Here is a 24,534-nt window from a genome sequence, read left to right on the forward strand (position 1 = left end):
ACTGCTCAATAGAAGGAAAGACATATTGAACATAATTCCTCTAAAACTTGCTCTTGTGTGGAGAAAAACTGTAGGACACAGTGTTTATACAATTCATATTGCTTGGAAGATCCCTTTACATTGTGCATATTTTCATGGAAAAGGTATCTGTTTCTTTAGCAGGCATTCCTTCTTCAGACAGAGTTACCTGACTCTTCAAAGACACCTGAGCCCTTGCCTTTGTGTGCACCCCTATTCTTATTATTTGAATTTAAGGAATTTAGTGTTATGGATTTGAATATGATTTGGGCTTTTTTTTTTTTTGTGGGAAATGCATTCTTGTGATTATAACAGGAAAATAACTTTATTCTTGTTTAGTAAGAGATCTTACTTTTTATGTCACTGAGTGAGCTCTAGAATTGATTTTTATTTTACTTTATAGTTATTCTGTAAAATTATACTATGTGTTCTGTATATTCTTGCCAATAATTGTTTTAATGTATTTTATTGATTTGGTTTAAACCTTTCCATTACTACTCATTTTGCATAATGACTAATCAGCAGAGCAACCTAAAAAAGAGTATTACCAGCTTATCACTTGGTCCCTGACTATCTACCAGTCTCTTCAGAATCAGAGTTTCTTGAGGAAGGAAATGTAAAGGATTCAAACAAATAGAAGACATGGAGATTTTCCTGGATGTAGAACTTCATAGATCATTGCAGTAACAATGGCACAGTCATAATTTCTGTCTCAAACTCTGGGTACCATGAAAGCTCTAGTATCTCAGCTCTTGTGAAGCTGAATACATAGTGTCTTCAAAGTTCTGCAGTTTACCAAAATCTTTATTTCATTTTGCTCCCTGAAAATTGCATATTTTGAATGTGATTAGATTAATCCCATTAACCTTATAATGTAATTGGTCAGCTTTTCCTGTTTCCCCCAGGAATTAATTCTCAATTTTTAATGGAAGTTGCTTAGTGAAATTTGTGCTAGATTAAATGCTTTTTTCTTTACTGTTTTTGTTAATGCTGTTTTTAATTGTAAGATATTGTTAATATGGCTTTATGTCCCTTACGCAATTGTTTTTCTCTAAGGTTGTCCTTGCAGAATTAACTGCCACCTAATAAATAGGCCCAGATGTAGCAACAAGAATGAACAGCAAATGCAACTTTTAGAGTGAATGAGACTGGCCTGGACAGAATGTTGCATAATCATTGCTATTTTAAAGGAGGATTCTTTATGAACAGTGTTACAGAAACCAGTGTTTGGATTCACATATTCTGATGGGGTCATAAAGCATTCATGCATAAGATATTTAACGATGGATAACAACTTTTTCCTGAGCTGAAGAGCAGTACTTGGAGTTTCACACTTGCTTGCCTGCATTAAAATACATGAAGAAAATAAATATCAGGTGAAATTAATTCTAGTGATTAAGAACCATTCCCAGTTTCAGATGTAGTCACGCAGAACCATATTTCAGTGATTATAGAACTATACAGCCATGTTTTTCCAAATGAAAGATTTAGCTGTTAATTACGTGAGAACAGCTTATTTACTTATTTACAGCTTATTTGTTGTGACTTTAACAGGAATTTTTATTTTTCTTTGATCCAAAGAGTCCTTCTTTAGCTTTGTGTGTTCTTTGTATCTTCAGGAATACTGTGGTTTGGATTTTCTACTGTGGATTTTACTGTGCAAGTACTTGAACAGTACTTGGACATTGCAGGATCAGAAAATGATTTTACAATGCCATTTATAGTGTGGATTGTATATTTTATTGTTGGTTGGGTTTTTTTTCTTTTTAAACAGACCTGTAACGTAGTCTTACAACTGATGGCACCCATCTGGTTTTTATGTTTCTTCACATTATCAGAGTATTGCACAGGGTGAAGATAGGTTTTTTTAGGAAAAAAACAACAACCTCAAACAAACTGCCCAAAACCCTAGTGCCTTTTTTTTTTTCTGTGATACAGGGGGATCACAGTTTTGTTATATTGAACTGCAGAAGATAGAGGTCAAAGAGCTGTAGCAAATCTATACTGTTCAGAAGGACACTTATCATTAATTCTTCTAATGCGCAAAGAGCACAATGAATTCAAATTTATGAAAATGTAATATTATCCTAGAATTCATAAATCTGTAGGTTAAAATGAAGTTGGCAGGAAAAATTTTTCTCCTCCAGCTCTTTAAAAGACAATTATGTATGAAGAGGGAAAATTCCTGTTTAGGGACAGAGGACTCTTGACAGTCTCTAACAGATCTGGGCTTTTTTCAGTAAGTTTATATAAATAACTTTTTCTACATCTTTATGGCTTTGGCACAATTTTCTAATAACTTTTAGGTTAAGTAGTTGTGATTACATCTAAAAATCACATTGTGCATGTCATAATTGAAACAGAGTTCTGTTTTGCTTAGTTGAGAAAAAATAATATGGTTACAAGTATTCACTCAGAATGAATGAGTGATGAATATTGCTGGGCTAATAACCCTTTGGAAAAGATGCAAGAATACAGATTGATTTTTGTTCTCTAATCCATAAAGTAGTTTCTTGATAACCCTCTAGGTCTTTGGATGGCTTTAAGTGAACCAGAATAATAATTTGATTTTGGCTTCAGTTGAGTTATTTGACAAATTGAATTCACCATTTTTAGTAAATGCTGCTGTTGAAGAGTTAAATTGACCAGAGAGCAAAAAAAAAAGGCATAGCACTTTGAATATTTTGAGTAGGCTCTCAGGGATCCAGAGGCATGCTGCTGCTACATAAATACATCATACTTCTTTTCAAAGCATATTCACTTGGGCACATTGAGAATCAATAGAATATAAGTTCAGTAAATAGGCTTCAAAACAAAAAATGTTTTGCAAATATGCAGAGCAATTCAAATATAATTTGCAGAGCATTTTACCAAGATGCAAAGGTTTTAGTCTTTCTGATTTATAGTTAAGACTTACATGTATTATTGTTAATACTGCATAAAATCCTGACAGAAAATCATATGGAAGAGCTGAGACTTTTGCATCCATATTCTGTGTTTTTAAAAAGTGCTGTTTTGTTCTGGACATGCTGTTCTTTGCCAGTCTTAAGTACCAAAACCAGAGAAGGCCTTCTACCAATAGAAAATAAAATAGCCACCAGAAATTTTCAGTCTGGCAAAACCCCAGAGATATTGGATGTCCCTTTATGTTAAAAAAAACCAAGCAAATGAGGAAAGAAGCCCCCACAAGCCCAGCCAAAACCATCCAAACCAGAAAAAGCTGTCTGTGCTATCTGGTAAAAAATTAACTGTGCTTTTTTTATGGGTTCATTTAAATGCATTCCAGCTATGATTTGTGCATTGGAACAGCACATAATGTGTAACTTTCCATGATGTTTGATCTTTCACCTGATGGAATAGTACACTTCTGGGCACTGGAGGGGATTTTTGTTTCTTCTCAATTCCACTGGATGTTCTTGTCAGTCCAGATTTCATTTTGCTACATTACAGTCATGCTGTATCTTGAATGGTTTCATCATAATTACTTATTCTTTCTCAGATGAAACATTGGGTTAGTCTTAATTGCAGAATTATCATGTTTTAACTTCAGTCGAGTTGCCTGTCTTAACAATTTGAGCCTTAGGATAAATATATCTACATAATAGTGGATATTTGCTGTAGAAAAGCAATGCCAGACTGTCAAGTGTGTCAACAAATTGTACTGAAGCTAATTCAGCTAAAATTGCTGTGGTAAAGATCAACAGAATTGAGAAAGTTGACCAAAACAAAATGATTAATGCTGGAAACATAAAATTGGAAGGTGGTTTAACATTTATTTTATATAATGCCCATTTCCACAATCTTAATGGGGAGAGAATTAGAAACAGAATAAATTTAGATTTTACTTACAGAAAGATGAAAATATCTAAAAAAATTAAGTAATTAAATTAATATAATAAAATTGAAAAAAATATTCCAGTTTATTTCAGAGCAACCAAAGTTCAGGTATTCAGCAAAAGAAACTCAGTACCCAAAATTAGAATCCAGTGAAATGATTTAGCTTATTTAAAGATTTGATCAAAGAAATTAGAAATTAAAAGGTGAATTTTTGATTGGAGGTTGCAGGTGATCAATAGACAGTATTTCTATAGTGTTTTCCAAATCTGACTTTTCAGATAAAATCTTGTCAGTAAGGCAGGGGGTTTTCTTGCTGTTTGGGTTCCCAGGAATTTTGTTCAAGTTATTTGCTATAGTTGGCAAATAGAATTGGTGAAGATGCATGATAAGAAACCCTAGAAAAATCCAAACCACAGTATTCCTGAAGATACAAAGAACACACACAGCTAAAGAAGGACTCTTTGGATCAAAGAAAAATAAAAATTCCTGTTAAAGTCTCAATGTAAATAAGTTGTTCTTATGTAATTAAACAGCTAAATCTTTTATTTGGAAAGACACGGCTGTATGTTTGTATAATCATTGAAATAGGGTTCTGTGTGACTATATTTGTAACTGGGAATGGTTTTTAATCACTGGAATTAATTTCACCTGATATTCAGACTATGTATTTTAATGCACACAAGCAACTGATGTTTCCTCTTGACGTGTAGTTCATCATCTGCTCTGGCTCTGATCATAATGAAGTCTCCCATCATGAAGTAGTGTGATAACAGCATAAATATAATGTAGTAACAGCATGATTTAACTGCATGAATCAGCAGTGGACTGTTGGGGCTTTCCAAATCCATACTCCAATTTTGCTATCTCAACACAGAGTTAGAAAATAAATGGGGTGGCTTTAGGCTTGGAATGGTTCCAGTCACCATAAGTAGTCTGACTTTGTGCTGTGCTGGGCCTGCAAGGATGCTATTTCATACTTCAGTCCTATTTCAGTCTTGCTGAGTGTGTTATCATTTCCCTTGTGGCAACATGATCACTCACCAATAAGCAATACTCTCTAGGTCATGAATGTGGAACTGCAATGAAATAATTTGCCATTTTATTACCTTTATTTATGTTTACTTTTCAGAAAGAAATTAAAATTATTTTGGATATTTTTAGCTATTTGGATAGTTTTGGAAATTTATTTTTGCCTCCATGTAGATTTTGAATACTCAATCAGTTTTTGTTAATATATCTACACAGGTATCAGAACTCTTCCAGTTGATGAGCTTGTTCAGTTTACCAGTAGGCTACACAAAACTTTTCCTAATTTTCAGGAAGACTGTAAATAGGGAAACTCCAACATATCAGAGGATAATGTTGTAATGAGACTGATTTTCTAGTGACCACAGTGTCCAGTTAACAATAGTAATGAGTTATTAATATTGTCTGCAGAAAGAGCTAGATGTTCATTTTTCTTTATGGATTTTAGTGGAAATCTTGTAACATGTAAGTGCTTCCTGTATGTGTGGCAATTTTTCTTTATCTATCTCAGAAGGCACAGTGGGAAGAAAATACTTAGATCAGGAAGATAATAAAGATATAGTTTTGATTACAAGTATTAAATTCTGTCATCTTTACTTACTATCTCTCTAATAATTATTATTTATTAGTATTTACGTAGCCAGTTTTCTTACTATCAGTTAACAAGAACAAATGAAACATTTTTTCTCCCATGTCATTCTTAACAGCTTCATTTCTGTCTTTAATTCTGAAAAGTGAATCTACATTGGTGGATGCAAAAGTGCAATATAATAATTCCATGTGGTCTACTTTATTCTGTACACTTAAATAGCATTTAACAGTATCAACAAAAATATAATACAGTGTCCTAAATACTTTTTTTTGCTAATCATCTACAAGAGGAGGCTTCTTTAGTGGGAGTCCATAAGAGGCTATTCACCATTTCCGCTAACAAAATAGCTGATAATAGAAATCTGCAGATGACACAGATTTACCATTCTGACAAAGTGAGGAGAACAGAGCAGTTACAGAAACAAATCTTGACTCACTTTTTTAGTTGAACTCTTCAGGTGAGCTGTATTTCAATATAGTCAAATGAAAAAAATTGCAAATAAAATAAATTAGAATAGGTCATACTCTGAGTGTGAGACTGTACCCTGTGATGTGTGGCTTCAAAAGGGTGGGTGATGCCTACATGTCTCCTAATGAGCACCCAGAATGATGCTGTGGCACATGGGAATGATTGGATCCTTGAATTAATGAACCTAAGAGCTTGTTTTGCCTTTTGGGGGTTTTCTTTCTTTGTCAATATTGCATCCAGTTCTGATGTGTTAGGTCAAAGACATAGAGAGGGCTCAGAGAGCATGATAAAGCATTTGACATACTTTGTCAAAAAGAAAACCAATAGGTGAATTGATTCATAGATGAGAAATTTGATATGGAAAAACCCCCAAGACGTTAACTAATAATGAATTTCTGTAGCTCTTAAAGATTTTAAAATGTTGTTTTTGCTGAAATTTAAAAAACCACTAACCGTATGTTTAGGTTTAGTTCCTATTACCCACACAGGAAGTGAGACCAAGATAAGTAATGATCTTCTCTGGCAGTATCATCTATGACTCTAGGAACCAGCCCCAAATTTATGTTGGGTACCTGTCAAGTAATATTCCCACTGACATACATGGTTGCTAGCATGTGTAGGTACAAAAAGCATCTGAAGCTCTCACAGTTGTTGAAACAGTTAGATAATGAACTGGCCTTAGAGTATAATTTTGAAATGTCAGTCAGCATTTCTAAAACATGTATAATGTTTTTTGTTTACAAATACCTTCTAAACATTTTGGACTCTAGTAATTTTTAGATATCTTTACCAGCTGAGACCACACAGTGTTAGAACCACATTGCATGGTGAATACGTTTAAAATTGTAATTCTCCGTAAGCCCAGTTGCAGAGGAAAAGCACTGTTTTGGATAAAAAAATTACAATAATTGTTGAGTAATCACTGTTTTTTTCCTTATTGCTTTTAATTTTTGTTACCATATTCAATTCTGTTTTTGAACTCTAGAAGCAAGTTGATTTTGTTCTGCCTCTAAGTTGTGTCCGTCCTTGTCCTGGAAGGCTACATGAAGTATAAAGAAATATACGTATATTTTTTGTTCAGACCTCTACACCTCTAAGGATGCTGGGACTAACTTCCTTAGGGATTGAGCAGTGTGGTTTGGAGGCTGGGATACAGAACTGGGGTCCCCTTCATCTGCACATGTTGGCAAGAGTTTTGTTTGGTCTGATTTCTGCTACAGAAAAGGCAATATGTGATGCTAGGTGTGTATAACCTGAAGGGATTTCCAGTAAGCCTTGCTTTATGGCTTCTACTTCACAGTGCTGCTGTTACTGTTCAAGTTTTAAATCAAATCTTCCACAGAATGAAAATCTGATTTTACTGTCCTGTAAGTTTCTAGGACAAGCACTTTCTGATTCCTGTATCCTATATTTCTCTCACCAACCAATTTTTTAAAATTTATTTTCAGTAAATATCACAAAGGGATCTCTGCATTTTCTCCATTTCAATATAAAAAAGATTTTTCTTGAACAAAGGAAGAACTCCTGTTCATCCTGAGCAATTTAAGTGACCTGCTAAACTAAATGCACTGGCAGGACTTCCATTTAGTTAGTAATTCACAGCTGTCACTGGAGACATCTCTCTACAAAGAAAACTGTTTTCTTTCCATGTTTATTTGTTCAGCAGAACCTGCTGCATAACAATGTCAATTATTGGCCTTATCAGTGTGTAACCCTGGAGAAGACTAAAATCACAGGAGCCTGTACACTTGACAACCAAACTCAATCAAAACTACTGATAAGAGAACAAAGAGAAACCAGGAGCTTTTGGAGTATGAGCTTAGTAATAGGATGAAGTGACATATGCCTTTCTTTGAGACAAGAAGATGGAGGAGGATTAATTTTCTTTCTTTCAATTTTCTGTTCTCTCCTATGGTTTCCTAAATGGTAGTGCATGTAGATTTTGCTGTCTTTCAACAAAATTGTCTCTTTGCTACTGCAAGACAGTAAAAATAACAAGAATTGAAATGCCTGTTGTTTTGTCATCCTTGTAAACAAATCAGAATTAGATTTTTTCCAGAAATGTCATTATGGCAGATTTACTATTACTATCATAGCCTCCTGGTTAGATCTTTCAGCTGCCTTGCTCTCTGTAGTGTTTTTTGCATTAGACATCCCTTTTCAAATATACAAAGAGCTCTCATTTATCCCATTTTAATTTGTTTTCTTCGCAGTAGCATTTGCTTGCTGTTAGCTGAATGAATAGCAATGGCTCCATCCAGTCCTCGGGAGCTGGTTCACTAAAGCTTTGTGTTAATTTCTTTTCCTCACAATTCTCACACATCTTGCTTAGTTCCAGGTGCTGATCCCCATAGTTCAGCAGGTTAAAAAGGGGCATCTGAAATCCTTAATAGCTGTTGTTCTCTACCACATCCTTTCTTAAATATTGCCACCCCTGAGAAAAGATGACAGAGCACAGCATGGACCGGCTATGGCAGTGCCAGCTCGCAGGCAAGCCTATTAAACAACCCAAAATTGCTAGCAGCAATATACCCCTGAAAGTTATATTTCATAGTCGACACCTTTATTCTCTTCTGTGAGAAAAGGTCACATCTTCCAAGCTGTGCTATAGTGTCCTTTCTAGGAGATTATTGTGATAAATACAGGAATTCCTCCTCTCATCTGCCTTCTACAGAAGCAGAAACAAATGAGAGATGTGTTACTGTTGGAGACCAGCCCATCAAACACGTTATACTACGCAATGCATCACTGAAATGTTTATCCATTAGAGCTGTTAGTATGGTTTTTTGCCAGACCCTGAAACACTTTTTGGTCATGTTTATTTATTTAAACAAAATGACATTTTATTCACAAGGTATGGTTTTGTAAAAGAAATAATGTTGTCACAAATCCAGTTATCCAAAGAAAATGAATTTAGGTACAATGTTTTTCTTAAAACCTATTTGGCTTCTGTTTGGTTTTGATTCTTTGGATAACCATTTCAGATAGATTTTTTGGTGAATCTCTGAAGGCCACAACCTTCTTCTTAATGTAATTGGAATTTTTATAAAACCAAGTGGGTGTAAGAACCCAACAACTCGAAGAAATACAGCAAAATATTACTCATATTCAGTTTATGTAATACTAGTTGTCACATGCTGAAATAATTATCATGGAAACAGTATTTTTTCCTCTCCGTATTGATTCTTTCTGGTTTTAGTAATATTTCTCCTTACATGGTGGGAAATCAAAAACTTTAACCTATTTGATCTTTGGTGACCATTCTAGAGTTGCTGTGCAATTGTCAGAGTGTTTTTTGGCCAAACTGCTCTTTGGGTATTGACACCATGACAGAGGCCACTGCTTTCAATGTGTAGATTCTTTTAAAGTTTGAGTGTAAACTTGTTTATTTCCTTATGTGTGTGGACCAGGATTACCAAGAAGAGGTAGTCATAGCCTCAGAGCTTTTACCACTTTCACTTTGGACATTTTAAAAATGAGCAGTCTGAAGAGATTAACCTAGCCCATTGTCACCCACTGTACTAAAAAGGCATTCAGATCTCTCATGCTTGTCTGGAGGCTGTTCTTTTGTAGATAAGTAAAGTAAAGAAATGTACTGGCTTTGCATTAGAGCCTTTCATTCAGCTTTTGGTTTACCAACACATATTTTTCCTGAAACTTGAGGCATTTATAATCTTTTATAGAAATTTAATCTCATATTCTGGCTGGCCAAAGTTGATTTGTAGATATCTATTTTTATCAGTATAGTGATGTGTAAGAAAGGCAAATAAATATTATATAAAGAAAGTGTGATAGTATTTTAATGGTCTTAGAAGTCCAAGGCCTTTGGATATTTATATGTACCTTAGGGCTTCCAAGTACTCCATTTAGAGTTATTATCTTTCCATGGTTCCAGTAAATATTATTTTTAAAAATTGCATTTCTCTGAGACTTGCATGAGAATTACTTATTTGGGTTTTATGTAATTTCTTTAGAATTATGTTTAACAACAATAGACTGGGAAATGAAGAACTGACCTTAGCAGAGAGCTGTAGAATGTTTCTTGTTTAACCTTGTGAAGCAAACCTAGATAGAGAATATGATAATCTTCTAGAATGCCTTTGGATTGCTTTATAATGGGGGTAAAGATTTAAGTCATGATGTAATTTTGGTGAAAGATCAAAAGTATATAAATGATTTCACTTTGATTTATAAACTATTAGATAAAGTGAAGCATCTGGTCTGCAAAATATCAGGACATAAAGAGCAGCATATATTTTCTAACAAACTTGATAAATTTATGTTATTGTGTGGTACAGGAAGATTAATCCTGGTTTGGGATTTTTCTTGTCCCCAAACAAACCGAAGGTGTTTGAGCACAGTCTCAGTTATTAATTGTGTTTCTCATGTAGTATTTACTGGTTTGGTATATTTTAATTCTTCAGCTTATAGTGTACAGTTGGATTACATTGTGTTAATTTGAATTGATGCTTCAGTCTGTTGTCTATGGATGCACTTTTGGAATTTCCCTCTGACTGAAGCATTCTATATAATGTATTTTTTTCTTAAGGCATCAAGGGTTGTATAGAAATTTGAGGGGATGTTGTTGTTTTTTGTACGTTGGGAAAACCTCTGCAGCTTGGGTGATTCCCTGTCTTGTGTTCTTGTGCCTGTGTGCTGTGCTCACCAAGGAAGCTTAATTGATTTCTTAATTTGAACAGTGGCATTTTCCTCAGAGATGAAGGGATTTTCGGATTACTTCATATTGATTTTTGTGAGGCTTCTCAAGTTAACTGGGAAATTTTCAGTTATCAGATGGGGCAGGTTGTTTCTTTTAACAGTGATATCTTCATGAAGGTCTCTTCCACTGCCAAGTCATTGGTTCTCTGTACTGCTGTCCTTAAGTCTCTTACAGGTGCACAAATGCTTTATGGGCTTTGTCATGGCAAGTGGGAAATGGTTGTTATTCAGAACAAAACACCAAAGTGTGGCTTCATTTGGTGGTGATTGAGCAATGTAATGGAACTGGCCTTTCAGCCCTATATCCCCTAGGATACTGACAATGTTCCATTTGAGCTGTGTTTAGGACTACTTGTTTTACTTCTAAAAATACACTAGTTTAAGGAAGCTCTGCACTGTGACATATTTATTGGATGTAAAAGTTACATATCTCAGGCAATACTACTTAAGTTATAGAAAACAGGTAATTTTGCATCAGCCATCCTTAATATATGTTTTCTCTAAAACCAGATGAGATTTTACTCAGAACCATTTACAGCATTTTGTCAAAACATAGTCATTACATAATAAGTTTAGAAATGCATACAATTTTTATACACTTTTCTCCTGTGCTTCATTATATTCAGTTGGTATTTTATGATTTTCTTTCCTTTATTTTTGGCTGAGCTTTTAGCTATACATACTACAGTGTTAAAATCAAAGTCATTGTAGATAAGGAAATGAACTATGTGTGAAATTGTAGCTGCAGAATTGTCCCACTTAAAATGCATTGCCAAATGATGGTCAGGAAAACCAAACCAAGAAGAGTGGTTAGCATATGGACTTCATGGAAAGGTAGAATTGTAAATTTTCTCTTGGAATCTGCTATAGAAATATTTTGATCTTACTTGACTACAGAAAAAAAAATAGATAGAATGTAGTAACTTATTGGTAGGTCATTTCAGAAATTAAATTCTGCCATAATTGCTGCAGCCTTAATTGGTACAGTACATTCTGTGTTTGGATGGATTTTGTTTGGATTTTCATTTTATAGAGTGACCACTAAACTTCATGACTTTTTATATTCTGGATATTTGCATCTGTTCTCCTTTATTTGTTGTGCTTTGGATTGAACTAGTGGTAAATTACATACTTGGGCTTTTTATTATTTATTTGTTATGATTTGTATTTTGGTACATAGGAAGTACACATATCTTCAGATTCCATCAATATGACAATATTTCATAGAACAATATGGCAAAACGTATAATCAGAGTGGTTCAGGACTGTTCTGTTCTGAGCTCTAGCAATGGAACTGTCAGCTCTATTTCCTGGATACAAGTGTGAAGCTTCCTGAGATACTAATTTTCCATCTGAGATATGTACAGTGGAAGTTCTGTTTTCTCTAGTTTAAATGTGAGAAAGAAACTAGGACTGTTTACGTTTGACTGTCCAATTTAAGTTTGAATTTAAATCAGTGTTTGAGTATCATAGAATCATAGAAGGTTTTGGGATGCAAGGGACATTAAATCCTTTAGGTTCTGTGGCAATGCTTGCTTTGATTCTAACTCCTTAACCTAGTCTTATAAACCTGTGATGATAATGTGTGGATAGTAAGTTCAGTTAAGAAAAAGATCTAGCATAAAAATTTGATGCTTATTTTAGGGACGGAGATTACTTGTGGGTTTGTTTTTTATTTGGGAACAAGGTAATAAGACTATCTATAATACCAGCTGAGATGTGGTCCTTTAATGTACTTTTAAACCAATACTCTTGGAAATGAAGATGTAAATCTCTTCAGCTGAGTGAGCTGAAGCTAAGCACAACTTCTCTGACAGAGTCCTTTAGAACCACATATTTTATGATCAGTGATTAAGGTTGCTAATGACTTGTGTAAGAGACCCATACCAGATGAAACAGGACTTTAATTGCTAGTTTAGTATGCTGAGTCCTGGAATCTTTTTCAGTAGTCATGAAAAGGAAAACATGAAAGAGAAATTATAAAACCATCAACTTTCCATAAGCTTTCATTTTCAGGATGTTAAGGTGTGTTTCTGTGAAATTCTTATTAGGAATATGAAATTAATTATAAGAAGAGCATACTTTATGTTTTCATAAGATTAATGGCAGATTGACCAGTTGAAATGAAGAATTAAAATGTATATTTGAATCAAAGAATATACATAGTTATGTATATATATTTATACTGTATTTGAGTCAAAGGATAAAAAAATATATCCTTGTTGAGAACCACTGTCCTTGAGGTCCTGAATAAGCTGGTAGCAGAAGAAATTAACCTGTAAAATAGTAAAATTTTTTAAAAAAATATTTATTTTAAGATGCGACAAGTCTAGTTGGAATTCTGAATATAATTTTTTTTGTAGAGAAAAAATTATTCCTACTGTTCTGAGTTCTGTGTGCTATAGTCTGTTGATTGACATGTCATGGTGTGTGAAAAACAGGTCAAAATTAAGATGTATAAGACTGATTGAAAGAATTAATGTTCATTTCAGGGAATTGTAGGAGCATAATGTAAGTAATGCACAATAAAGGAATGTCCAAGAAAAGATCAAATTTAGCATTGAATTTAGGAAGTTCAGTGTTACAGCATTTCAGCAAATATTTGAGTTGGGGTTTTTTGACTCTTGTTTCTTTCCTCTAAACTTTCACATTCCAGGTGGAAGTTTTTGAGTGACACTGATTTATGACTGGCCAAGAATATGTCTCTCAAATCTTTCAGACTGTGTCGAGTGCAGACTTCAATGCTCCTACCACTTAGCACAGATAAACCAGTGTTGCCCCATCTTGTGCTTATCAAAGGTTTGGTTCAGCCGTAGTCTGGGAAGTTACAGGAACCATTTTTGCTTTCAGGATCCAAAAGGGACTGTTCTGTGCTGCCTCAGCTAATTGCTGCTGTGTGCTTTCCATGCTCAGGAAGCAGCACAGGCACTAAGCTGTACCACTGAAGGATCTGGGTCCACTTATGCCTCTTAACCCATATCTGCAGCAAATATTTCTTAAGCTGCAGTAGGTGACCTATTCCTACTATCTCTTTAATATTAGATTTTGAAATCTTAGTATTCTCAGTTCCAGCTGGGCCCAACGGGAAAGAAATGTTTTCTCTGACTCCAAGACACAGGTAATTAATAAGAGGCACAGCACTCCAGAAATAGAGCTCATTATTTGCAACTCTGTGTAGCAGGTTAGGACATCTGGAGAAGGAAGAAGTGGCAGCAGCATAGGGAATATTGCTGAGAATATTGCAAGAAACAGTACTCAAGAAAGAAAAGAGGACTTGTCTCAGAGCTAGAGCTGTATTCATTTGGTGCACTATCATATCAACAGCAAGGGGCAGAGAGAAGGGAAAGGTGGCACTGAGGCAGCTGAACAAGGTCATCCAGGCTCTGCAGAGTGTGCTGGACCTGTGCTTTCATGTCACAAGGCGCTGCAGTTACTGCTTTGATAGCAGGCTGGCAGGGGAGGATTTGTAGTGAGCTTGGCTGAGTCCCAAAGCAGCAGGTATCCTTCATCCTAAATATCTGGGAAGAGGATTAGAGGTTAACATGGCACAGCACCGTGCCAGCCTGGCTACTGCAGCTCTTGGAAGGTGTGAGGCACTGCAGCTCTGGCACATCTGTCTGTCTGCTCCACAGTGCAGGGAAGGGGACCGAGGCCACGGAGGGGATGCCCACTTGGCACCGGCCATCCTTTCCTTTCACACTTGACAATCCCAAATGCAATCAAGTGAAAAAAGAATGCTGTAAAGGAAACAGGAATTAAATAATTCCTATATTAAGGATTTTTTTTGCCTGTATAGTGGTTACATCTGGTTGCAAACAAATGTATGAATCGTCATCTGGCTCTATCTCTGGTCCAACATTATGCAATTTCCCATAAAACCATGAAAAAATTTAGATTTATTTTAATGCATGCATAAGGTTTATTTCTCATTTCTATTATCTGAAAAGATAAATGAGACTTTTTTTTCCTCCTGGCAATAATTGGTTTCCTCCTTAGGTTGTCTCAGTAATTACTCTAAATAAATTTTTAGTAGAATTTTACTTCATTAGTTCTTTAAAAGTAGATGCTATGTTCTGGGATTTCAAGTACAACTTTGGAAAGTACAAATAAGGGGGCCATTTAATCAAATTGCCAGCATAAATTTTGCAGTGTTTTATATGTGTTTCTATAAATGTATATTCAATAATGTATACAGCTCTTATTAAAATTACAGTTGTTAGCATTTTCTTATCAAATCATTGAAGATTATATAAAAATTTGATTAACCTTTAAGTGACTTATATACAGTCCTAAAGTATATTATTGTAAAGATTATTATCATAAAGTACAGTAAGATGGTAGGTTGTGCCTATCAGTATAAAATAGAGGTGTGGTAGACTAGGAGTACTCAGACTGTAATTCCATTGCAGTTAACAGCAGGAAAGATTAACAACTCTCATAGAGAAGTACTGCATTTTAGGCATGCCTTTATTTGTTAAATTAATAGATGGGTTCTCAGTTTTAACACTAAAAACTAACTTTGTTAATGTCCTCAGTATGTTCAAGTTTGATTTTAACTCTAGTTACTGCCATTCTGTATTATCTGAAATGGAAACACTATTATTGTTTTTTATGTCCTGTTAAGTTTCTTCTCTTAAAAAAAACCAAAACAACAAACAACCTTGCAACTGAACTTTGTCAATAATTCACACAGACAAAAACTCTGTATTTTCAAATTAAATATACTGCTTTGATTAGCACAGAAGATACCTTAGTGTTTTGCTCATTAGAATAACATTTTTATGTTTATAAACTATCAACATGTTTTCTCTAACTGGTTTTTATGTTCCTTCCTTCAAGATCCACATACGGAGTCAGAGTAGGGGTGACATTAAATAGCATAACAACTACAGATAGACATGGCCAAATAACCAGTATTAGTGGCCAATATTATGCTAAAAATTGTATTTCTACCAGGATCATAGCAGACATCATACTGCAAGGAGATTTGGTAATGAACCAGATTCCAAAACACGATAACATTAGCTTTCTTTGCTGTGGGTTTGGAGTTCTTAAAAATTGTTTTAATATGCTGAGTTTTCACTGGGTTAAAATCTCAATGAGGAGTAAGAGGCTGATAACTTTGTAATAATTATTATAAATAGATTTTGTGAAGTTTTATTAATATTCAGTTTTGACTTAGTCTACAAGGAGCAGACCTTGACCTTTTTGATTTTAGAGGAAACTGAGGAATAAAGGCTTTGGAAATCACCTTTTTGAGCTATCTATCTGGTAGTCTGGTATTTTATTTTAGATATGTGTGTTGGGTCTTCTGAGATAACATTTTTTCCCCTCAAGAATAATTTTGTGTCTGACAACACTTCTTAAGCCATTGCTTAACAGTAAGAGTATTGCTCTTGCTGTTGTGGTGTGTAAAACACAGATCTCATACTTCTACTCTTCATACATCTAGAGGGGCTTTTATACCACAGCACTTCCAGCATGTTTACCATTGTCTTGTCTTGATTACAAGGTAAAGACAATAGTTCTAGAATACATGTTAATTATCTGGGAAAAAATAGATTTTGAAAGTACATTTACTTTAAAAATGCACTCTATATAGCAACTTCTAAGTGTTTAAAAATACTTTATATATAGTAGGGCATGCTCAATATAAAATGTTGTAGCATATTTTACAAACACACATGTGTAAAGTATCGTGTAAATCCAAATGTAGTTAAAGTTGTGGAAATATGATGAGTGAAATTCTATAAAAGATAAGGTTTTTGTTTGATAACAAAAACATTGAATTTCAAATGTACTGAAGAATTATTTCAGAATTGTGGGTTAAATATATCAATGTAAACCAGAAATCTCTTACAAAAGTTAGTATATAGTTTACATTCAGATCTTTTGCCATACTTAAAAGTCAGTTTGATTTATAGGTTTTTAATTTATTCATAGTCTGACCCAGCAACTCTGCTGCACCAGCCTATATCCTTTAATTATCCTTTAATTACAAATGAAAAATACAAACTTCTACTTGTCAGGAAACATACCTTTATTGTTTCTTGAAATTATCCAAATGTTTAGCTTTTTTTTTTTTTTGGTGTGTTTATTTTTTTGTTTGTTTGCGTTTTTTGTTTGGTTTTTTTCCACTTTGAAATTTCTTTTCTATTTAAGCCCAGGTTCTTTAAAAAATAAAACACTGGAAAATTTCACTGTGGAAGTTAGGTCCATAGTGCAAGTTGCTGCTGCAAGCCAGGCTAGCACTGGAGCTTGAGCAGCCTGTTCTGGGGTGTGCCAGGCGAGCTGTGAAAATCCCAGTGGACAGATTTACAGTTTCCCTGGCAAGCTGCTCAAGCACCCTCGTTGCAAAGGATTGTTTTCTTATGACAAGTTAGCTTCCTATGACAAGCTAGCTTCAGCTTGTTACTATTGCCTCTTGGCACCTCTTCTTTCCAACCCCCTTTGTGTAGAGCTGCTTTCAGATCCTGCCTTAGTTCTCCCTGCTAACAAACTCCAGTTTTCTCACACTGTCCTGGGTAGCATCAGCTGCAGCCCCTGACTGTGGGAGTAACACTGTGAATAAAATCTCTTCGCTTTTTGTGCTTGATGAGGGGCAGGAGCAAATACAAGTGGTACCTTAATCCTCCTCTGCTTGGCTGGCAAGGAGGGAGGGAGGGAGGATGGAGATGCCTTTCCCTGGTGTGACATGAGAGGGCAGACACCACAAATGGAGCTGAAGCTGTGCTGGCAGGCTGGGCCATGCAGATGGGCCCCAGTTCAAGGGATTAATATAGCTGCTCCTCTCAGTGAGAGGCCAGGAAACCAGGGCACTCTATCTGCCAAATGCAAAGGACATAATTTTGAGCATATTTTTTGTTGATAAAGCCAAAATATAAACAAACATTGGACTGGGATTTTAGAAACCCCAGCTCTGATGATTATGATGTACTGGCTGCCTGCTGATTCTTCAGCCAGGTGTCATCACAATACCATTTAAATTAAGCAGAAATCAAAACTCTTCCAGGAATATTTTACAAAGATTGATTTTTAGACTCAGTTTTCATCTGAAATAGACCTGGCAATTTATCATCTACAAGTTTTTAATGGTAAATGTTAATTCACATTATGAGTCATTATATTTCAAAGAGTGCCTTATATGTTAATACTGTTGTGGATAGGAAAATGAATCTAAGAAGTTAGTATGCATGCCTTATTTGTACATGCTGCTTAGTAGTTCCTGTTTATCTGTTGGCAAAAAAAAAAATAGATAATTAAAAATAAATTAGTAAGCTTGAGTCACTTGTAGTAATTCTTGCTCTTTTTTTTGTTTTGTTTTTTAAACTGTAAAATGCTGAATTGAGCAGTTTTAAACAAACTTGTCCTGTGGTCTTTTAAATATTAAGTAGTGTGTTTGTACAATTCTTCAAATCCAAAGACTTTAGGGTTTATATAGTTTATAATATAGTAGTTTTATATAGTTTATATAGTAGTTTATATAGTTTATAATATAGTAGTTTTCCTTATTTCCAAAGAATGCTCCATATGCAGCAATAAAGGCAGCATGATTTTCTTTAGCAGTAAACAAAAAATAAAATTTTCTTATTTATAAAAAATAACATTTTCTTTAGTGAAGTTTTTTCCAATTTTTACTTTATTTTTAAAAAGATGTTAGCTTTATTTCTATCTGAGCAAGTTTTGAAGCTCTGTAATAGATCAGAGGAAAATAAGCATTATCTGTAGACAATCATGCAAGTAGGATGTCTTTGGCCAGTTACTTTACCTGGATTTATAACACATATTCACTAGTCAGTATCAGTCTTAGACTTTGGTCTTCTCCCCTGGTAACAGTTGCAAAATGCCCACTCAAACAGAAGTGGACTTGGAGACAGTAAATGCATTACTCTGCCATTTATTTATATATTTAATTCAGATGGAAACTATTATTAAATTTGAAATTAATGGTAGATGTACTAAACTAGTTCATCACTAACAGTCCTATTTCAGATTTGAGCTCTATGTTAAATTTCATATAGCATGGATGTTGAAGCCATAGCCTTTGGATGTTCCAAAGCCCAAAAGAAAACTGAAACACTGCTCCAGCAATATGAATCATTTGCACCAGTAGTCTGACCCAGAAAAGTCTTGAGACTGCAAAGAGTAAAAGAGGTAATTTCACAAAGCTCACTGAATTAATTGCTGTGTCCTAGAGCTGCTTGAAAGTTACTTTTGTAAAAGGAGAAAAGAACTTTCATGGAGGAAGCCATTTATGATCCCTCCACACAACCTTCCTACAGTCTACTGCTAATTTATTAATTACAGTTATCAACATAACTGTCAAATGAGTACATAGAAATTTTTTTAGAAGAGTGGGATTTTGACAATTGTACAGTACTTTATTAAAATGTGTTCTCTCAAGTGTAATAGAGACATTCTCATGCTAACTCTGTTGTATTACTACTTATTATTCATAATTAAATATACAGTACTGCTCAACTTCTATCCTTTCTCTTTTCATATTACAAGAACCAGTATAGCAAGACTGTGAAATAGATGAAGTCAAAATAATCTTCTCACAAACACAAAGAAATGATTTAATGTTAATTTCTGCTCCCGTCTTTTCTTAAAATCAGTGAATCCTTGCAAAGGGCTTCTACAGCCATCTTCTATGAAAGAAGGTGCAGAGAAGGGAGAAGGGGGGGCAAGGAAAATAAGACTCCTCTGAAGAACAATAATATAGCAAGATAATGGCTGTGGTTTTAATGCATTCCCATTTACTTATTTCTGATCTTTAGTAGAAACCTGAACAGATGTACTCCCACAAAAATATACTTACACACATTCTCACAAATATATATGCATGTATACAAATGTGCACAAATTGTCTGCATTATTTCTGCAAAAACAGAGCACCTAGAAGATACAAGCAGGCTTAACAACTTCACTTAGTCCTAAGATTGCCTTATACCTCCCATCATAAAAATCCACATTTATTTTGTTGTGACTCATCCAAAACTTCTCTTTTGCTGTTTTGGCACAGTTTATCAAAACAATTAAAGCAGACAGGTAATCTGCTCTATGGAAATTTTCAAACACGAACTTCAAATTTGGCCTAGGGTGGCTTTTGCATCACATTTGAGGGTTTCTGGCCTTATGGGTCACCATTTTTTTCATTAAAGAGCAAACTAACTTCCTGAGTTTAGTCAAATTAGCAGCCTTATAAAAATTGTCATTTGCATGAAGTCAGGAGACAATTTGTGGTAGCTTATCTTCCAGAGAATCCTCTCAGAGCTGGCAGGTTTCAGCCTACAGATGAGGATTTGAGGCTTTGTGCTGCTGAGGATCATGGTGGATTTTGATGCATGTTCATCAGAACTGAGCTTAGAGGCACTGTGTGCCAGGGAGCTTCTTGTTACCTCTGTTTCTGGGCCTAGGCTTCTTGGAAGTGAATTCCACCTAAACCGAAAATGAGAGAGAGGAAAAGCTGACCCACAGGAAAATATTTTGGGATCAGAAAGCAGCAGGGAGTGGGAAACCTGGGCTAAGAATCAAGGTGGGAGTTGACTGCAGCTGACTGAAATAATGATTTATTTTATAATTCTTCATGTATAAGTAGAGAAGTAGCCTATTTTTGCATTGCTGTGAGAGAGTCCCAGACTTAGCAATCATCCATAATTTTGAAAATTTATCCAATTGTATAACTTCATGCGCTGGAGCATAAAAATAATTTGGATAGGCAGCAACACAGATTATTTTTCTCAAAAAATTATCTATCAAATGACTATATTTCAGCTACAATTAATAGCAGGTTTCTGAACTGAAAGGTTGAATAGCAAGTATCTATGTAAAAATCACTAAATCTAATTGGATCTCAGCTTTGTTTGAGACGCAGAGGTGCTACACAAGTGGTTGCTCATAAATGATCATTGTATAAGTAATATACAGTTATTACACTTCTATTTGAAATAATATATTTACTTCTTTTTTTTTCTTTTCTTTTTAATTAGGAGTTACTGATATTTTTACAGAATTTGCCCACAGTACACTGGGGAAATGAAGACATCAGTGTGCTGCTAGCAGAGGCCTACAGACTGAAGTTTGCATTTGCGGACGCACCCAATCATTACAAGAAGTGAATATAAAGAGACAGAAATCATTAGAAGCAACGTGTTCTGCAGTATTATGGCATCTGTTGTTCTGGTTATGCTTTCAGCTCATTGCTCTTTCATTTGAAGTAAGATGACCATTAAAATTCTGTTAGAGTTTGCAGAATGAGAACAGAATACCAAAGAAGCAGACAAAGCAGGATATCGAGCTCCGAATGAACTTAAAAGTGAATTTTTTTGCTCAGCATGAAAAATGGGTTCAGAAGTCTTATAATTTTCTTCTTTTTTCCCCTTCTCTAAATAGCATAGTTGTCTCTCTTATTTATGTTGAGCAATTTTTCAATTGTACTTTAGACTTAAAACTACTTATGGAATGGTTTTATCATTACTTCAGTGTCACCTGCCATGACTTTATCAGCCAGTTTTGGTTGGTGAAATCTACTTTGAGTGACAAAAAAAATAACTTTTCCTTGATCATACAGACCATATGAGACAGCAAGGCCTGTGTTTTGAGGTCTGGTTATAACTCAGAAGACACTGATATTAGCATACCATCTGTTGTTTTTCCATGGAATTAGGTTAGATTACTTCTATAATATAAGAATATAGAAGGTTGTAATGGAAATTGGTGGCATTTTTCTAAACATTATTCAGTCTTGAAGGATGCTATAGAAGCTTTTTAGCCATAAAATGGAGTTACTTAAAGCTGAAGACTCATCTATTGCCCTGAAATAAGTCCTTCTCAATATATTCTGGAGTGCTTTAAAATAGTGAATTAAAAAGAAGGCAAGGTCTTGTCAAAGTAATTAAAGTTTATCTTTTAAGGCCTTGCAATTCTTCAGCATGAAATTTCACTTTTAAGAAATGTATTAAGAGGCTTGGTTTACTAAGCAAGATATATTTTTATCTCAGTTGTTGCCTTATTCTCCATTTCTAGCGATTAGAAAAGGAAAATTAATATATCTTCCCAAAGCTTTTTTGTTAAATAATTTAATACCCTTTTCCTGATTATTCAGAGAAAGAGAGCTAGCTCCCAACAACAATAACAGTAACTGTATACTCAGATTGCTCGTGGGTCATTAGCAGAACAAAAATGCTCTATGAGTTCATAGACCAAAATTAATGTTTCTTCATATAACCATGGGATACTGAATAATTTCTTAAAACTTACATAATTCAAGTGCACTGTTTTTTTCAGGAAATATTTTCTGTTAAGAATTCTAATTTTGCTCTGTTGGATGTAAATAACTCATATTAATTTGTGCCTACCATACACATGCAGGTTGTGAAGGGTGGGAGTTGCAATAAGCAATACACATAAAAGTTCAGACTTACTATTCCTCACTTTGGTTCTTGAGTTGCACAGCATTGCACAGGAAGTGTAGTGCACTTTTAAGTTTGGGAAATAAGAAACCTTCAAGAGATTTTCTCTTATGACTTGTTATTGAAAGATTATTTTCAACTTCTTAAAAATATGTGGATACATATTTTGAAGAGAGCTTTCTAAATGTATTAGTTACATTACTTGCTTTAGGGGCCTTAGTTCTTCACACAGACTTCATAATAATTAGGTGTTTCAGGGTAAATAAAGTAAAATACATTTTTACCACCATGTGATTATGAGACCATCTATATTTTAAAAGTATATGAACTCTTCAGTAGAAGATAAAAAGAGAATTATTTCAGAAACCTAGTTTGGCAACTAGGATGCATTTCTTTATCACTGGTGTCAGCTGGGTGTTTCAGTTGTGATGGATACAGGGTCAGGCCTCCCAGATGGCTGCATTTGTGCCTGGAATGTGTAGTGGATCTGTGCTTCTTACATGTCTGTGTACTGCTTTCTGTAACTTCAGTTCGTGGTCTAATGTATCAAAATTTATGTTTACAAAGAATGTCATATTGTGCCTAACAGTGTCTACCAATAACAGAATAAAAGAAACATGAAACCTACTTCCATTTGCTTTAAACTTAGTATCTGCAGTCATTTGTTAATAGAAATGCTTATTATTGTAATGAGAGAAGACAACACAGCATTAACTGGTGTAAGGTTTTCTATAATTAACTTTTTTCTAATAAGACATTATTTAGGTAGTTACATGTAACATGGAAAGTTGACCCAAAGTTGTCTGCTATGTCAGATGCTCCTGCATAACATTTTTGGGACTGGATAGATAAAATTTCCTTCATTGGGTCCACATAAGTTGTCTGTCATGTCTTCCAAATTCAACAGGTACCTCTTACTTCCCTTGGAAGGAAGTATTACCATTAGAGGTCACATTTACTATAGTGTCTGTGTCAGAAGTTGATATTGTACTTGAGCACATTGCTTTTTAAGGATAGTGGGAAGTTTCCTAATATAATACCAATGTTTATTTATGTAGATATAGACTTTTTTGGAAAATATGATATAGATATATAAATAACATTTATATATCTATGCAGATAGGAGTAGTTCTCCGTAAATAGAAGGCCAACATTTGTGTAAAATTTCAAATTTTTATCAAAAGCCCACACGTTTAACAATTTTTACATCTCAGGTAAAATGTCATTCCAAAAAAAAGCATAGAAAAGGAAATAGCATTATCATTATTACATCCCATGTACTTAGTTTTTTCAAAATTCAAGATTCTGAATATTATAAAATTCCTTTGTAATACGTATTTTCTTATGAAGGAGGCATCTTGACACGTCACTAGTGAAACCAGGCAGTCATTTCCTAGAACTCATGTGAAATATTTAAATTACAGTGTCTGAAATGCGTGTTAAATAATTTCTGTAATAAAAGTTTAAGCTAGAATGTACAATATAAAAAGATTAATGACTAAAGAATTTGAAAAATGTAAATAATAACTTAGTTAACTGTGTAAATACAGTACATGGAGTAAGATAGAAATGTAAGTTGAAATCTTAGGTAACTCTGTAATATGTTATAAAAATTAGTTTCATTATTATTTGGCACTGTTCCGTATGGAAAGGCCAGTTAATTTTTTTCATTTCCTAACTCCAGAATAGAACTATCTGAACTTCAATTGTATGCTTCTGACAAACATTACCACTGGGGCACTGGTTAAAACTGTAAAACTGGTGAAAGATGAGGAAATAAACACGTATTTATGAAGTGCTAAATAGAGCAGAAAGCTTGTGTTTGTTTTTTCTTCAAGAACATTGCACCCTATGCCAAAGCATGGATTCTCTGTGTTTCTGTTTTACAGCCTCAAAAGCCTTTATCCAGGAGGAGATGGGTTAACAGAACCTCAGTTCTCAGTTACTTTTCTATCACTCTGCCCAGGTATCTTGTAGGTTTTGCAAGTTGGTAATACAGGCAAGTTCCAAGGGTGTGTCTGTGCATAGACCATGTACATCAGGGTATGGAGCATTTTCTGGAACAAGTCTGAAGATAGATTTGACACCACAGCAGAATTAAATTGAAGAGAAGGTGAAGCAAATCAGGGCAAGGCACACAGAGGAAGCACAGAATTCTGTATGGCTCTGGGGGTAAAGGAGAAGGGGAAATTTCAGCTCATAGTGAGGAAACAGTAAACAGGTGATAGGGTCAATAGGATCTGAAAACTAAGATGGTTTAAGCAGATTAACTATCAGGGAGAGATACCTATATATAGGTAGCTCAAGTCCCTTAGGTCAAGAAACTAGGAGACTTCCAATAATCCAGTGTATGTGGTGAGAAAATATACAAGGAAGGCAAAGACAATAACTTCTCTCTTTAAAACTCCACACCGCATTCAGGGGAGAAGAGACAGGGATGCAGAGGCAGTCTGTCTGTTA

The 24,534-nt window shown here is 34.6% G+C and overlaps 1 protein-coding gene across 1 annotated transcript in view; it reads left to right on the plus strand.

The window, feature by feature from the left end:
* TBC1D22A (TBC1 domain family member 22A) overlaps window positions 1–22,697 on the plus strand; it is a 139,823-nt gene extending 117,126 nt beyond the window's left edge. The window contains exon 13 of the mRNA XM_038153033.1: window positions 20,653–22,697. Coding sequence (XP_038008961.1) covers window positions 20,653–20,781 — 129 coding nt within the window. The 3' untranslated portion in view covers window positions 20,782–22,697. The remainder of the gene's footprint in view (window positions 1–20,652) is intronic.
* The last annotated feature ends 1,837 nt before the right edge of the window (window positions 22,698–24,534 follow it).

Source organism: Motacilla alba, chromosome 1A (assembly GCF_015832195.1).
Source record: "Motacilla alba alba isolate MOTALB_02 chromosome 1A, Motacilla_alba_V1.0_pri, whole genome shotgun sequence".
In the NCBI taxonomy this organism is placed as follows: domain Eukaryota; kingdom Metazoa; phylum Chordata; class Aves; order Passeriformes; family Motacillidae; genus Motacilla; species Motacilla alba.